Below are 12906 nucleotides of genomic sequence, written 5' to 3'. Positions count from 1 at the left end.
GGGGCTGCCTCTTCCCAGACCCTCAGCCCCTGGCCTTGGACCTGCCTGGCTGGATCCCAGCCTGCTGCCATTGCTGTAGGGTGGAATAACCTAAGCGTGCTGGGGAGGGGGGAACGGGTGGGGAAGGGGGTGAGGCAGAGTGACAGGGTGTATTGGCACAGCATGGCATGGTGTATTGGCATGGCACAGCATGGCATGGGGTATTGGCATGGCACAGCATGTCACGGCATGGCTGCTGGCTCGGCAGCAAGGGGAGTGCAGGGGTGGGACATGCAGGTGAAGGTGGAGTTTATCCCTTTGTTCACCAGGGAGCTGGTCTGACAGGAATTGGAGCAGCAGTGGGGTGCAGCAGGTGAGTGGCTCTGGTGCCCTGGTCCTGATCAGACGCATTTGGACCCCGATGGACCCGTCTGCCTCGGGGCTGAGGGTGGGCCAGGCCCCTTGGGCATCGAGGGGCTCTGATGGCCTGATCCTGACCCGGTGAAGATGTGCCAAGGAGGTGAGTCTGGCTCTGGCGTGGTGATCCTGACAGGAGGGCTCCAGCACTGCCCTCCTGCAGGGGAAACTGAGGCAGGGAGGGAGGGAGGGGAGCTGAGGGGTCGGGGATGGAGCTGGGCTGAGCACCAGCTGATGGTGGGTGTGTGAGCAGAGCAGCCTCAGGGGGGGTTCCAAGGGAGGAACAACCCCACAGTTGCTCCTCAAAGTACCGGCTGCCAGAACCCAGCACTGCAGCTGCCACTCGGGGACAGCTGCTCTCCCAGAGCTTCTTTGTCGCTCCAGGGAGCCCCAGCCCTTCTCAACCCCATCAGGGACCTCTGTCCCCAATGGCTGCTGGCCCCACACCACCTCCTGGTCCCAGGAGAGCCGGCTGGAGCAGTGGTTTGCATACCTGAGCTACCAGTGGCTTCCACCACATCACCTCCTGCCTGATCCCCCCGCCAGCATGGGCCACGTCCTCTGGGGCTGTCCCCAAACGCCCCATCCCTGTGCTGAGTGTGGTGCAAGGGCAGGAGGGACAACCCAGTGCTGGCCACCCCACACCCTCCTCTCCCCTCCTCTCAGGACACCTCAATCCCGGCAGCCACCGGAAGGTGCTGATGAAAACGGGCCTCATCCTCCTCATCGTCGGGCACCTCAACTTCATCACGGGGGCCCTCGTCCACGGCACCGTCCTGCGGTTCGTGGTGGCCCCCCGGGACGCCGTGTCCCTGCAGTACATCAGCGCCAACACCGCCTCCGGCATCGCCGCCCTGCTGGTACCCCGGGCAGCAGGGCTGGGGCACACGGGGTGGGTGAGGGATGGGGGTGGCGTGGGTGCAGTCTGGGCAGGAGCTGGGATGCAGGAGGATCTGGGATGGGTGTGCTGTAGATGCAGGGTGGGCAGGAACATAGGATGCAGGATGGATTGCTGTGTGTCCCCTTCCCTGCTCTAAACAAGCCTTTCCAGAGCAAAACCAGGGGATTAAACACCCAGGGGCTTGTTACTGGTGGGGGCTGGGGGAGGTGAAGCGCTGCCCCCACGATGCTGAAATGGCCAGTTGAGCTGTCGGGGACAATGTCAGCAGGGAAAGGGGACCGATGTCGCTGGGGCCTCTCTGACCTCCCTGTGCTTCCTCGCAGACCATCTCCTGTGGCATTGCTGCCCTCATGCTGTCCCGCTACCTCGCCCCCGCCGCCCTTGTAAGCACCCACGGCCCCCCACCCCTCACCCAGCCCCCAGCAGGCTGCAACCCTCCCGTGGAGTGGGCACGACCACCACATCCCCTCACTCAGGGGCTGTCCCCGTGGAGGGCACGTGGGCAGTTGGCCGTGCACGGCCCTGCCTCGCCCTGCTGCCTCTTCTCTCCCTCCTGCAGAAATGGGCACTTCTCGCCCTGAGCGCCTGCAGCAGCCTGGCCTGCCTGGCCTGCCTGCTGGGGCTGCTTGTTGCCATCGGGCTGACCCTGGGCAACCAGGGCCAGGCACTGCTGGCCCCCTGTGCCGTCGCCAACATCGCCCTTGCCCCGGTCTCCCGTGAGTGCCCCTTCGATCCCACGCGCGTCTACGTGAGTGCCCAGTGGGTTATGGATGGGGGTGTACTGGGGATGGGGAGGATTTGCAGGGATCTGATGCCCTATGTCCCCCAGAGCTCCACGCTGTCCCTCTGGGCCGTGTCCCTCGTGCTGGAGTCGATGGAGATCATCTTTGGCATCCGCTGCCTCCTGCTCGCCCTCGAGCTCCTCCACCTGGGCCGCTGCTGCCGCGGGACACACCGGAGGAAGGTGACTCCTGGTTCCTGGGCTCAGCACCAGCCTGCTCCCATGCAGGGCTGGGATGGGCCTGGCTGGGCTCAGGGGCTCCAGGATGAGGGTAAGACTGACTGATCCAACACCCTTATCCCACTGGTCTCGTTCTCATCATCCTCTCTGGCTTGCAGGTCTCCTTGCAGGCAGCTCCTGAAGAGAACCCTGACCCAGGGCAGTGCCTGGGCTTGCTGAGGCTGGACAGCATGGAATGTGCCCAGCTCTGAGCGGGGCCTGAGAGATGACCCTGTGGATGTGTCCTGGCCATCCCAGCACCCACACAGCCCCACGACAGGACTTGGCTTTCTCCCAGCCCGGCTATTGGATGGACACATCCCCTGGACTCCGCCAGCCAGGACACATGAGCCCATCCCCGTGGCCTTGGGTCACCTGGAGCTGCAGCAGAGGGGGCAACTGGGCTGGATCCAGACCCTGCAAGGAAGAACTTTCCCCTGGGGGTCAGTGGCCCCTTTCCCACCACGGACTGCACTGACACAAACTTTATTCTGCAGGTATTAAAAGACCAGAAGCGCATCCCCCCTGCTCGGCTCCCACCCCTGCGCCGGCCCTGGGGAAGGGGCTGGCCCGACCCACGCCCATGGCAGTGTGTGCATGCGGAGGGGGTTTGAGGGGAGTGGTCCCCGAGCCACCGGGTCTTTGTCCCCCGGGCCGTGTCCCAGCACCTGACAGAGATGCACCGGTGGCTTCACCGCCAGCTTGTCCTGCCGGCCTGGGCTGTCCCCCTGCTCCGACCCCCCGCCGTTTGAGGGGACCATCCTTGCTCGGGGCAGACCCTGCCTCCATCCTTCCCCCCAGCACAGGAGGGGACCGTCCCCCTGTGCTCCCCCTCGCCGCAGCCTCGGCCGGGCTCCAGCTCTCATCCCAGAGGGGGCTGTGAGGGCACAGGGTGGGGACCGCGGGGGGCCGGGCAAGGGACGGTGGCAGTGGCTGGCTGCAGGGTCGGGGGTGCCTTGGGGGGCCACGGGGGGGCTGTGGGGGGTCCGTGGGGCTCAGAACTGCATGGCACCGCTGGGGTCACACTGCAGCAGGCGCACGATGGACGGGTCGCTCTTGGCACCTGTGATGAACTCCTCCAGCGAGAGCTTCCCTGCGGGGAGGGGACACGGCTCAGCCTGGCGGCCACCACCCAGGAACAGAGAGCTGTCGGCACATCCCACGGACACCCACCCACCCGGGATGAGCACCCCGGGGTGCCCAGCACCCTGAGCCCCTCCGGCTGCCCTGGCCACACCGGCGGACATGAGCCATTTAATCAGCGTGCGTGCGGCTCCTTCTAAGGCCCCCCCGGATTTATCCATGAGACCTTTCCATAATCCCCTCCATCTCCTCTCATTTACCATCGTTATTAGTATCCATCTGTCGGAAGATTTTTTCCGTTCTTTTCTCCGGGGTCGATTCGTCTTCAGGCATGTTCATCACGGAGGAGACCATTTTGTAGATGGCCTGGGAGAGGGAGATGGGGATGAGGGTGGGTGCAGGGACCTGGCGTTGCCCACCTGAGACAGGGACAGCTCTGGGCTTCACTTCCCTGGGAATGGTGATGTCATTTAACACCTTTCCCATGGGATCGGGCTGTGGGGGGTTTCAACTCCCAGCTCAGCCAGAGCTGGAGCTGCTCCTGCAGGGAGGAGATGCCACTGATGCTCATGCCACGGGATTGGGGTTAAGGCAAGGAGAGCATCTCCTGTCCCTTTACCAACACCACCAGGTGTGCTTGGGGACAGCTGCCATGCACTCAGCCCTCCCTGGAAGCATGGGAAGAGTCCTGGGAAGGGGTAACAAAGGGATGCCCCCAGGACAGGGAAGGAGCTCTGGGTTAGACTGATCCTTGCAGCCACAGCTGCAGACAGCAACAGGCTCCATCCCAGGCACTGCCAAGCCCTGTACCCCCAAGGGGGGTACCACAGGGTGCACATCCCCATCCTGGGGAGGGGACAGCCACCGTGACACCGGGGTGACACCCAGGACCACGCAGGAGGAGCCGCGGCGGGGCGGGGGAGCCCGGTACCTGCACGATCTCCAGCATCTCCTCCCGGCTGATGTAGCCGTTGCCGTCCAGGTCGTACATGCTGAAGGCCCACATGAGCTTCTGCTCCAGCTTCCCGCGGGAGGTGACGCTGAGGGCGATGATGAACTCTCGGAAGTCGATGGTGCCGTCGCCGTTGGTGTCGAAGGTGCGGAAGACGTGCTCGGCGAACTTGGAGGCGTCGCCGTAGGGGAAGAAGTTGGCGTAGATCTTCTTGAACTCCTCCACGTTGAGGATGCCCGAGGGACAGTCCTTCAGGAAACCCTTGTACCAGCCCTGCAGCTCCAGGTCGGAGAACTCGGTGTTTTCCCGCAGGTCCTGGAGCATCTCCGGGCGCAGTTTGCTGTTCTGCTTCCCCATCCTGCTGGGACCCGCCGGCCGCCCCGGGGAAACGAGCGCTGGAGTGGGGCAGGTGCCTGGCCCGGCTCGGGGTTCCCTCTGTGCTACAGAAGGGGAGAGGGACGGGGCAGTGCTCCCTGGCAGCCCCCGGATTCCCGGGAGGACGCCGGTGCTTCCCCCTCCATCCCCGCCGGCCGCTCTGAGCCGTCGGGGGCGGCCCCGGGGACCACCCAGGGCCGGGCAGCGCCAGCCCCCTCCCGTTTGCGTAATAAGCCCTTACAGCTCATTTGCATAATATATAGGTGATATATAGGTGGGATCAGGAGGGCAGAGCAGCCCGGAGGAGGGGAAGGGGCCGGATTCGGCCGCGGCAGAGCGTTGCCCGCGGCTCCGGGTCCAGCCCAGCTTTGGGGCTGGCCGGATCTGGGTCAGATCCCTCGGAGGAGGGTTATTTTCAGCTCCTCCGCTGTCTCTGTTAATATGTGATGCCTCTGGCTGGCACTGGGGCCCCAGGAAGGGCTGGGGGTGGCAGGTCCCTGCTCGGGGCTCCCTCCCCACCTCAGGGTGCCCACAGCCCTGGGGGGACCCAGCACACCCCATCCCGCCAGGATCACCCCCGAGGAGCACAGAGGGGCCCAAGGAGGGCAGGGTGGGTGTCCAGCACCTGGCCACGCACCACAGGTCCCCACCCCGGGGGCTCTGGGAGGACCTTGACCCACTACCAGTACCCAAGGCTGTGTTGTGACCCCTCCGTGGGAGAGAATGGGCTCAGGGGCTTCATGGATGCAGAGGGGGCTTCAGTGCCTGGAGCACCTGCTGCCTTATCCAAAGTGGGGACAGATCCCAGCACCTCCAAACCCCCCATTCCTCTGTGTCACTAGACAAACAGGACTCCCCAAGGGGAACAGCCCAGTAGGGTTGGACCCCCAGTTACAGAGGTCTGGGACCCCCACAGTGTCTCCCCACTACCCCCCACCACTGCTCCATCCCCCCTCCAGCAGCCCGAGGGAGAATCTGAGTGCCCCCACCCCACTCAGGGGTCCCCTGTTTTGTCCCTCCGGGGCTGCACGACCCCCACCTCCGATGCCCGAGGGGGCTGTGACCCCTTCCCACTGCTCGGGGCAGCTCCCACCTCTAGGAGGGGAACCCTTGGGGGGCTCAGCGCCCTGAGAAGGGTCTGCAAGGACCACCCCAAAGCGGACACCTCCGGAAGGGTGGCTGGGCACCCCCAGGGAAGACTCTCCCGTAGCGTGGCGGGGCTACAGGGGGTTCTCCCCAAACCGGACACCCCGGAGAGAGGGGGGTTGCCAGGGACACACCCAAGGAAAGGTCCCCTCAGAGGAGGGGGGGTTACCAGGCACCCCCGAAAGGCGCGCTGGGGACCGAGGTGGACACAGGGCACCCCCGAAAGATGCACCGGGGCGGGAGCGGCTCTGCAGCCGCCGGCGAGGAGGGACGTGCCCGGGGCTGGGTCCGTACCGGTGCCCCGGGCTCCCCGGCTCCCCAGTGCCCCCAGGACGTGTGTGCCTGTCCCCCCCCGGGTTCTCCCCGTCCTCACCACCTCCTACCTGCCCGGAGAGCAGCCGCCGCCGCCGCCGCCGTGCGCCAACGCAGCCCGGGAGCGCCCGCCGGGAGCGCCCGCTGCAGTGCTGGGCGGCGGGGGGGCACCGGCACCGGGGGCACCGGCACCGGGGGCACCGGAGACACCGGCATCGGGGGGCACCGGCACCGGGGGCACTGGCATCGGGAGCACCGGCACCGGGGGGCACCGGCGGCACCCGCAGCATCCCCCCCCCGTCATCCCCCACCCGCCCCGGGACCCCACGCACACCCCCCCCCGAGGCACCGACCCAAGGAAGGGAGCTCGGGGTGCAGCCCCTGGTCCCCCCAAGGCGGGTCTGGGGTGAAATGGGGGACCCCTGTTGCACTGGCAAGGGCTGGGGGGCTTTGGGAACACAGGGAATGGGAACGCTGGGAGCACTGGGAGGTCTTGGGGCAACGGGAACACTGGGAAGGAACACTGGGAGCACTGAGAGCACTGGGTGGGCTGTAAGGTCTTCAGGCACTGGGAGCACTGGGAGCACTCAGAGCACTGGGGGCTCTGGCAGCTCTTCAGGCAGTGGGAGCACTGGGAGCACTGGGTGGACTGGCAGGTCTTGGTGCAGTGGGAATACTGGGAGCACTGGGGTACACTGTGTCTCTGCTGGCCCAAAAAGGTGCCAAGCCAGGTGTTTTGGGGCTAGAAAGGGACATTTCGGGTTGAGTGTCCCCAGGACTCGGGTGAGGGTATGAAATCCTCCCCAGTCACTCCAGAGGCTGAAGCAAAGAGGCTTTTGGCACCAGGAAAAGGCTCCAGTGGAGACAGATGCTCTCTATAAGGATGTGCCATTCCCAGCAGGTTTTCCTGTGTCCCTGCACCAGCTCCCTCCATTTTCAAAGCCTGGGATCACTCGACAATGCCGTGGGGAGCAGATGGCAGGGGCAGATGGGAGGAAGAGGCACTCTCCCTGGAATTACACAAACAAACACACATAAAGTGATTAAACTCATGGCCCCGCCACTGGGCTGGGGGAAACAGGGAAGGGGCTGGGGTGGCTTTTCCAGGGTGGGGAGCTGTGGGGAAGGACTCAGGATGGGGCTAATTCACCCCAAAATCTGCTGGGCACTGAGAAGCTGTGGCTGCCCCATCCTTGAAAGTGTCCAAGGCAGGTTGGACGGGGCTTGGAGCAACCTGGGCTAGTGGGAGGTGTCCCATGGCAGGGGGTGGAACTTTAAGTGATGATTCCATGATCAGTGAGGCTGAGGGGCTGCAGGTGCCCGTCAAGGAGGGAAAACCTGGCACCTCCAGGCCCAAAATGCCAACCTGAAGCAGGGCAGGAGACAGGGACCAGTCCTGATAAAGCATCCAAAATCCAGAGGTGTATTTCAGAACACGGGTGGGCAGTGCTTGACCAAACCACTGCCAGGTTGACAACAGGCCCAGCCCAGGCCCTGAGCACCACAGGGACCTTGATGTGCCACAGGAATGAGCAATTGCTACTAATAAAGGCAATATTGGTCTCTCATTGTGGTTTTTACCCCCTGTTTTGTGCCTCGTGGTGGTACCGCTGCCCTGCCTTTTGCTGGAGGACTCTGGAGGACCAGGGACCTGCACAGGCTCCTTCCTGCCTTTCACCTGCACCTTTGGGTGCTGAGCCTTCTCCTGGGCACTGCCATCCCCCTGTCAGTTCCCTCCACACTGAAGATTCCATGATTCCATGATTCTGTTGCAGCAGCTGGGCCTGTGCCCCAACCCACCCGAGGGGATGGTGGTTGTGCAAGGCTGGGAACCCTCCATGGGGTCCAGGGTCAGCATCAAGCCCAAGGGGTGTTTTGGGACTGGCATTGGGCTGGAAACAAGGGAAATGGGAACGGGAAGCTGCTGCAGTGGTGCCTCCTCCCACTCTATGCCAGAAGGATGTTTTGAGAGGTGTGGGATGGGATGTGGGGCCTTGGGATGAGCAGAAAGGTGAGAAAAAGGGAGAAATTTGTTCCCTTAGGGAGACACCCCAGGGGGCTGGAGCTGGGCACCCCACACCCTGTGGTGCTGAGGGCAGGGGAAGAGTGGGGGCCCCCAAGGTGGGGGTGTCATCTCCCCTCCAATAATCCTCATATCTATTTTAATCCCCCTGGGCATGAGTGACAGAGGCCCAACTGACGCAGGCTGATTTGAAAGCATCCCATTTCCGACTCAAACCCGACCCTAAACCCACCTAATCCTCGTGCTGGAACGGATTGTGGGAGGCAGAGGGAGGGTAATGCGGGTGTGGGGGGCTCAGGCAGGGACATCAAACACCGGGTGATTGCAGGGTCCCTGGGAATGGGGCCAAACAACCCCCAGCCCATCCTCCCTTGGCTCCCACACCCTCCACCCCAAAACCTTGGGGTTTTATGGCACACAGCCCCCTCCCTTGCCGTGGGGCTGGGCACCACAGCTCGTGCTGCCAGGAATCAGCCGTGTCTTGGGAAGCAGGACCGTCTCCTGGGGGTGGCAGGGCAGGGAGCAGGACTGGCCCAGGGTTGGCTCCTGCTGGCCCCAACCCTGTGGTGCTGCCAGGAGGACGCTGAAAGGGCCACAAGCACAGCTGAGACACCTTCCCAAAGCTGGCAGGGAGAGATGTGGGGTGCTGGCTGGGAGATTCCCCCTCCTCTTCCCTCTTCCTCCTTCTCCTTCTTCTCCTCCTCCTTCCCCTTCTCCTCCTCCTCCTCCTCCTCCTCCTCCTCCTCGCAGGGATTTCTGTGGGAATTTCCTGCGTTGTCATAGCAGCCATGAAGCCCCTGAGGCTTCACTGCAGCAGAGTAGGTTGGGATGGGGCTGCAGGGGACACCTCGGGAGGGACATCACCGTGTCCCTGCAGGCAGGGCAGCATGTTCTGGCCTTGTCATGGCCCTGCACGTGGTCCCCAAGCCGATGGGTGTGGATGGTGCCAGGGTGCCCAGGGCCTGGTGATTTGGGGTCCAGCATTGGCCTCACCAACCCCAAGTGCCCTCAGGAGCATCCTCCCGGGATCCCACAGAGCCAAGGGTGGCACAGGAGGAGCCCAGGTGTGTCCTGTGAATGTGCCCTGAGGAGGTTTGATTCCAAACAGACCAACAGAAACCATCCCTGCAGCCTGCTGGGGTACTGGGATGAACTGGGGGGGAAGAGGGCAAAGCTAGAGGGGCTCAGCCCCTCGTTGTACCAGGGTGTCCCTGATACCCCACAGCCCCCTCCCTGTGGGCCCACACTGACCCCAGAACTTGTCCCTGTCCCCACACTTTGCACGGCCCCAGGGAGGGCACAGGGAAGGTAAGAGGAGCAGGGCACGGGGCAGGGGCTGCGGGAAGAGCCGAGGATTAAAAGCAAACGACCAGATAATGAGGATCTTTGGTAAAAAGCCCATTTGTATAATTTAAATCTCTAATAGGCTTCCTGGAATACAAAGCCCTTTGTGATGCCCGATCTCATCTGGATCAGGAGCCACTCTCTCTCTCGCTAAATCTTGCCTGAGCACGGTGGGGATGGGGGGAGGTTTCATAACGTTTCATAACGGGGTGGCTCCATCCCCGTGTCCCCGCGGCCCCAAATCCCCTCGTCCCCACGTGCCGTGCCCGGGGTGCTGCCCTGCAGCACGTACAGCTCACCTCGCCCGGGCAGCCAAGGTCGGGGCCCCTGGGGACGTGTGTCCTGGTCCCCTTGGGGCGCTGGCACCTGGACACTGTGCTCGGCAGCGCCGGCACACAGGGCTGGGGTGTGTTTGGGGGCAGTTTGGGCACAGGCGTGTCCCCAGCTCCAGAAATGGCTGTGGGAGGGGCAGTGTTGGGGTGCTGGGGGCATCGTGGTGCCCAGTTTTCTGTGCCACCTCCCCTGGCAGCGGCTGTGGAAGTGCAAGACCTCAAAGGGTTTCCCCGCCATGGAGGCAGTTTGTCACCGTGCCCAGAGGGTCACAGAGTTTGTCACCTGCCCGAGCCAGGGACAGCCCACGGCCGGGCTCTGTCCCAGTTCATCCCACCTGGGGGGGTCACGGTGCTCCCCGGGCCGTGCTGGGGACAGCCCATGGTCAGGCTCTGCCCCAGTTCATCCTGCCCAGCAGTTTGGGACCCCAGCTGGACCCCCTCCTGCTGGGGGGGTCAGGCCATGCCCAGGGCTGGCTGGGGGCTGTGGCTCATCCCTGCTGTGCCCCAAAACGAGGAGGGAGGGACATGGAGGTGATGCCACGGTCCCAGGGAAGTCACGGCCCCGCTGATTCAGGAATGGGTGAGAATGGGGGGGGTCTGTCAGTGGGGCAGGGGGGAGGGCACCCAGAGGGGGTCTGGACCCAGCCTTGGCCCTTGTCCCCCTGCCCTCTTCAAGGAACAGAGGGGAAAAACGCCATCACCACTGCCATCAGTGCCACCAGTGCCACCATCACCACCAGTGCCACCACTGCTATCAGTGCTCTCAGTGTCACCAGTGCCACCACCGTCACCGCTGCCACCAGTGCCACGGCCACGCGCGAGCCCGGGGCTCCCTCTCGTGGCCTCTCGCCCCATCTCACGGGGTGACCGAGGACCCTCGGGGACGCGGCGGGGGGGCAGCGGCAGCCGGGGCAGCGGGTTCGGGGTGGCCTGGGCTGGGGGAGGGTTCCGAGCCGGGGGGCTCCGAGTTGGGGGACTCCAAACTGGGGGACCTCAGTCCCCTCGTGTCCATCCCGCCCCCTGGGGCAGGACCCCGCTCGGAGCCGGGGTGCGGGTCCCCTCCTGGGGGGCACGGGTGGGATGCTGGGGGGTCCCGGCCGAGCCCCCCGCCTCACCCGGCGCTGCGCGGGGCCAGACCCGCCTCGGTGACGGCAGGTGGCAGCAGCGGCTTTCGGCAGCGCCGAAATGCGGGGACGGGAACCCGCACCCCCTGCACCCCCCGCACCCCCCTGCTCACCCCCCGTACCCCCCGTACCCCCTGCACCCACCGCACCCTGCACCCCCCGCACCCCCTGCGCACCCCGCACACCCTGTACCCTCTTCACCCCTTATTTCCCACATCCCCTGCAGATCCCGCAGCCCCTGAACCGTGCCAGCTTGGCACTCTACATGCCCTGTACCCGCCCCTTGCACACTTTGCAGTACCCCCCGCACCTCACATCACCCTCAGCACCCTGCCAGAATGGCGCTCAGCACCTCCTGCACCCTACTCAGCACCTCCTGCACCCCCTCAGCATCCTGTACCCCTCCTTCTGCCCAGCACCCCTGGCAGCCCCCCATGCAGGGCCCCCCACCCAGCACCCTTTGCCTCTCTCCCGCAGCCCTCCCCATGGCCCCGATGCCTTTATGCCCCCCCCCAACCTGCAGAGTCCCCCCAGAGCAGTGTCCCCCCAACATGAAGAGTCCCCTCATGGGTGTCCAAATCCAGAGAGGAGCCCCCAAGGGCTGGAGGGGGGAACACAACCCAATGGGAGTCCACACGGGTGATGTTCTGTGGGTGGGCTCTGTGATGGGGTGCAGGGAACCTTCACCCCAAGAGCTTGGGGTGCCACAGGGAGGTGCAGGTGATGCTGGGGGTGGGGGGCACCGAGCTGCTCCTGGGGCACAGCTACAGCTCTGGGGGCCAGGGGTTTCTGGGGAGCAGGAGCATGGGGTCCCCCAGATCTGCCAACATCACTCTGGGGATGCCAGGACTGGGACTGTCTCTTTTAGGGGGCATCCAGAGCATTTCTGCACATGCCCAATTCCCTCGTGGGCTGCACAGGAGGCCCCTGGCAATGGCCCTGCCCCACAGCACTGACTTAGGGGCAGTTTTGGTGTCACAGGGCCGTGTCTCTGTGCTCAGCTCCTGCCAGAGCCCAGCCCAGCATACGGAGGGTGGGATGGGACAGGAGGGGCTGGGCGTGAGGAGGGGACAGCTGGCGGCCTCCCAGGTGTCCGTCTGGTGTTGGGAGAGGGAAGAGAGGAGCGTCTGCGGAGCCTGAGTGCGTAATTAGAGCTGTGACTTAATTGGCAGACGGGGACGCGCGATGGGCTCGTGTGACTTGAATAGTGATGGGCTGGGGAGGGGGAGGAAGCTCCGCACTGCACAGAGCCCAGAGGGGACCAGGGGGGCCAGGACACCCCGAAAAGCCTTGCCCAGTGATGGGAAAGGGGAGGGGACGGGGAAAGGACCTGCACAGCACGGTCTGTTCCATGAGTCCAGGGGCAGCCCGGACCTGAGCCCTGGAGGGGATGTCAGTGCTATGGTGAGGTCCCAGGGCACCTGCTGAGCATGGCAGATGTCATGGGGCTGGAAAAGAGCAACGACTCCCCCTTTATTTGGAAAGGGGGAGAGGGAAAAAACAAGGAATTGTGGTGTTGTCTCTGTTCAGCCTCTGGAAAAATACCAGGACACATCAAAAACCCTTCTGTGGGAGCCTGGGAGGCAGTGGGATGACAGGGACCAGTCCTCTCACAACTGCCAAGAGCAATGGGGCCAAAACACCGGCCTTCCCATGTGTTTGGCCCCTCACTGTTGGCATAGGATGGGGTCCAGCCAAGCTGGGAATTACTGGATTTGTGTGACAATTCCCTCTATCTCGCTGCTACTGGGGGATTTGGAGATCCCTGTGCAGAGACTTGCTGCTCTTGGTACGGAGGCACATCCTGCTGAGACCTCAGCTTTGCATTTCTGGGGCCAGTTTGGCTGCACCTGCCTTGGAACTGGGGGCCTCTGGCTCTGCTCCAGGTGCTCAGTCCATGGAGGAAGCACCAGCAAGA

The 12906-nt window shown here is 64.1% G+C and overlaps 2 protein-coding genes across 3 annotated transcripts; one reads left to right on the top strand and one right to left on the bottom strand.

The window, feature by feature from the left end:
- The first annotated feature begins 486 nt into the window (after window positions 1-486).
- Window positions 487-2724, top strand: TMEM54 (transmembrane protein 54). The gene is made up of 6 exons (XM_064634865.1): window positions 487-499; window positions 1063-1256; window positions 1621-1680; window positions 1857-2045; window positions 2127-2261; window positions 2417-2724. The coding sequence occupies exons 1-6, from the start codon at window positions 487-489 to the stop codon at window positions 2507-2509; spliced, it is 684 nt and encodes a 227-aa protein (XP_064490935.1). The 3' UTR covers window positions 2510-2724.
- Window positions 2725-2767: 43 nt separating this feature from the next.
- HPCA (hippocalcin) lies at window positions 2768-6312 on the bottom strand. 2 transcript variants are annotated; one of them, XM_064635135.1, is made up of 4 exons: window positions 6237-6312; window positions 4312-4772; window positions 3641-3746; window positions 2768-3390 (listed from the first exon to the last, which is right to left on the bottom strand). In XM_064635135.1, the coding sequence occupies exons 2-4, from the start codon at window positions 4687-4689 to the stop codon at window positions 3293-3295; spliced, it is 582 nt and encodes a 193-aa protein (XP_064491205.1). In that variant the 5' UTR covers window positions 4690-4772; window positions 6237-6312; the 3' UTR covers window positions 2768-3292. The 2 variants fall into 2 exon arrangements, with proteins under 2 accessions (XP_064491205.1, XP_064491204.1); XM_064635134.1 differs by having other exon boundaries at window positions 4312-4767; window positions 6237-6259.
- Between the last annotated feature and the right edge of the window lie 6594 nt (window positions 6313-12906).

This window comes from Pseudopipra pipra, chromosome 24, assembly GCF_036250125.1.
Source record: "Pseudopipra pipra isolate bDixPip1 chromosome 24, bDixPip1.hap1, whole genome shotgun sequence".
Lineage (NCBI taxonomy): Eukaryota > Metazoa > Chordata > Aves > Passeriformes > Pipridae > Pseudopipra > Pseudopipra pipra.
Note: the sequence above shows the minus strand (reverse complement) of the source record. Positions and strands in the feature narration are given on the sequence as shown.

Bases quoted from the DNA above. Each gene is read 5' to 3' on its own strand.
- HPCA (XM_064635135.1), bottom strand. From the start codon at position 4,689: ATGGGGAAGCAGAACAGCAAACTGCGCCCGGAGATGCTCCAGGACCTG. The intron at 3,747-4,311 runs GTACCGGGCTCC...TCCCTCTCCCAG, and splicing joins AGATGCTGGAGATCGTGCAG to GCCATCTACAAAATGGTCTC. The intron at 3,391-3,640 runs GTAAATGAGAGG...CCCTCCCCGCAG, and splicing joins GATGGATACTAATAACGATG to GGAAGCTCTCGCTGGAGGAG.
- TMEM54 (XM_064634865.1), top strand. The intron at 1,257-1,620 runs GTACCCCGGGCA...GCTTCCTCGCAG, and splicing joins CCGGCATCGCCGCCCTGCTG to ACCATCTCCTGTGGCATTGC. The intron at 2,046-2,126 runs GTGAGTGCCCAG...TATGTCCCCCAG, and splicing joins TCGATCCCACGCGCGTCTAC to AGCTCCACGCTGTCCCTCTG.